Source organism: Cupressus sempervirens, chromosome 7, assembly GCF_028749045.1.
Source record: "Cupressus sempervirens isolate cs-2001-9-10 chromosome 7, ASM2874904v1, whole genome shotgun sequence".
NCBI lineage: Eukaryota > Viridiplantae > Streptophyta > Pinopsida > Cupressales > Cupressaceae > Cupressus > Cupressus sempervirens.
Window position 1 is genome coordinate 682633931 of NC_143124.1, and position 2452 is coordinate 682636382.

At 35.3% G+C, this 2452-nt stretch overlaps 1 protein-coding gene across 1 annotated transcript; it reads right to left on the bottom strand.

Moving 5' to 3' along the window:
- Positions 1-259: 259 nt before the first annotated feature.
- Positions 260-1625, bottom strand: LOC149548486 (histone H2AX-like). Its single transcript, XM_089792539.1, has 2 exons — positions 1068-1625; positions 260-657 (listed from the first exon to the last, which is right to left on the bottom strand). Exons 1-2 carry the CDS (start codon positions 1257-1259, stop codon positions 433-435), a joined length of 417 nt encoding a protein of 138 aa, XP_089648665.1. The 5' UTR covers positions 1260-1625; the 3' UTR covers positions 260-432.
- Positions 1626-2452: the final 827 nt, after the last annotated feature.

A 2452-nucleotide genomic window follows, 5' to 3' on the forward strand; every position in this document is an offset into this window, starting at 1 on the left:
ATTAACATTGAAACCTAAACAAAGGTCTTGATTAAGGCACTTGTAACTGTTCATTTTAGTAGTATCGAAAGGTAAATAAATTACCCTACAAATGGAATTCACTGAGAGACTAATGTCTGCTGACAATATAAATCCAACTGAAAACAACAATTTTGGATGACTGGAAAAACACTTATCCATGTACACAGAAAAAATGGTAATTCCCAAGCATACAAAAAAATGAAGTTATTAGAGTAAAACCAATCAAATATTGAGAAGATTCACTCAAAATTGTCTCCTTCGATATTTAGAAATAAGGTTTAAAGTTGATAGCACAAAAACCATTTGATTAAGTTTGCCAAATTATGGCACTAAGAGAAAAGTAATCACTAACGAGCACAATATAAATTTACTTAAAATATACAAAACTTAGAAAATTCAAGCTATCCTTGCCTAGAACTCCTGAGAGGCGCTACCAATCTCTGCCCCCTTTTCCTTCCCAGGTTTTTTCGGTAATAAAACGCCTTGAATATTGGGCAATACGCCCCCATTGGCGATTGTTACAGAACCCAACAACTTACTCAACTCTTCATCATTTCTAACAGCCAACTGGATGTGTCTGGGAACGATCCTGCTCTTCTTATTGTCCCGTGCAGCATTTCCAGCCAATTCAAGAACCTGCAAACACATGAAAATAAAATTAAAGAACAGGCAAAACGAAACCTAAAATCTCAAATACCCTGAAACCCTCGACATCAGAATTGAAACCCTAAAAATGAAATAATAATGTAGGTAATAGAATCAAAGAGAATCACTGTATACAGAGACGAAAAATTGAAAACAAATCCCAAAGAAAAAGCATGCGGGTCTCATTCAAATGCTAAACTTCAAAAAGTACATAAATTTGTAGAAATAAAAACAACCCTTTGAAAAAGGGTAGCACAAAGCAAACGGAGAATTCATGCATGAATACAAAAGTGAAGATTGAAAGCAACAAATCAGAAAACCATATAATCATTCCAGTAATGTAAACTGACAAAGTGCACAGAGAAAGAGGAAAATGAATGAAATTGTAAAATGGCGATCACCTCGGCGGCGAGATACTCTAAAACAGCAGCCATGTAAACAGGGGCCCCTGCTCCTACGCGCTCTGCATACTTTCCCGCCTTAAGAAAGCGAGCAATTCGACCAACAGGAAATTGTAACCCTGCTTTTTGTGAGCGCGAGACTGCTTTGGTGGCTTTCTTCTTCCCTCGACCTCCGCCTCCTGTAGAACTCATTTTCTTTTCCCGCTTTGGCAGTTTGCAGGCAGGAGTTCCCGCGAATCGTTTCCACAACCCAATTTATACGTTAACGCCTTAGAAATAAGTCGTGTTCCAGACGTTTCGGCACCCCGGATTGTTGACGTGGCGAGTAACTTGTTCTTGCGTTAGTTAAATGGCCACCATTGTGATTGGCCACAAGGTGGGTCATGCATGCCAAAAACCCTAATGAGACCCTCTTATACCTTCCGAATTACACATCTAAAAGTTGCAACCTCTCCCTGCTAATGCTCTTGGATGTTGAAGGTTTGATTCTAACCTAGTTTGGTGCAGCTTTTCTTCTCTCTTCCCTCCTAATTTTTAAAGTCTTTTTCTTGAATCGCCAAGATTTTAGTGAAATCTCTTCTTGCTTTTCTAAACAAAAATTTGAATAAAAAATGGACATGTAAGATTATTTGAACATAAATCCGGTATTTCTTGATATAAATCAAAATTATTTAAATATAGTTTAACATTTTTTAGTTCTTAGAACTAATCGTTTTATTAGCTCCTATCTAATTAATTTTTAAAGTAAAACATAGAACTTGTACTTTAACTAATCTTTTCATTAGTTCCTATCTAATTAGTTTTTAAAGTAAAACATAAAACTTGTACTCTATAGTTTGTGATTTTTTATTTTAAAAATATATTTATGTGCATTAATTTCTATTTTTTCGTTGGGTAGGTCTATTTTTCTGAAGGGTTTAATATTTTTTAACTCAAAAAATAAAGCAAAAAATGTTACCATAAATGTCAAAGGGGAGATTGTTGGTATATCTGAGAAGATGATTGAGGGATTGACACTTAGTTTGATTTGTTTATGTGTTGCATTCATCACTTGGTTTGTCATTGATGTCAACATATATGTATTATGGTTATGATAGTCAATATTACAGAGGCAAATTTGTCCAATGAGGTTAGGATTTGTGGAACTTTGTTTTGTGGGCTTAGAATCATGTTTGTGGATGTCTTGATGCCATTTCTATGTTCATGGAAAGTTATGTGAAGGATTGAGTGAGTTTCAATTAAATATGTGAAGACTGGTCACAAGGAAGAACGCAGGAAATCATTTATTGGTAAATGAATTGTATTTGTCAAGTGAGATGGAATTTTGTTGAGTGAGCTTGGATTATGGTTGAAGACATGTTCGTGTTGATGCGTTCAAGGTAGCA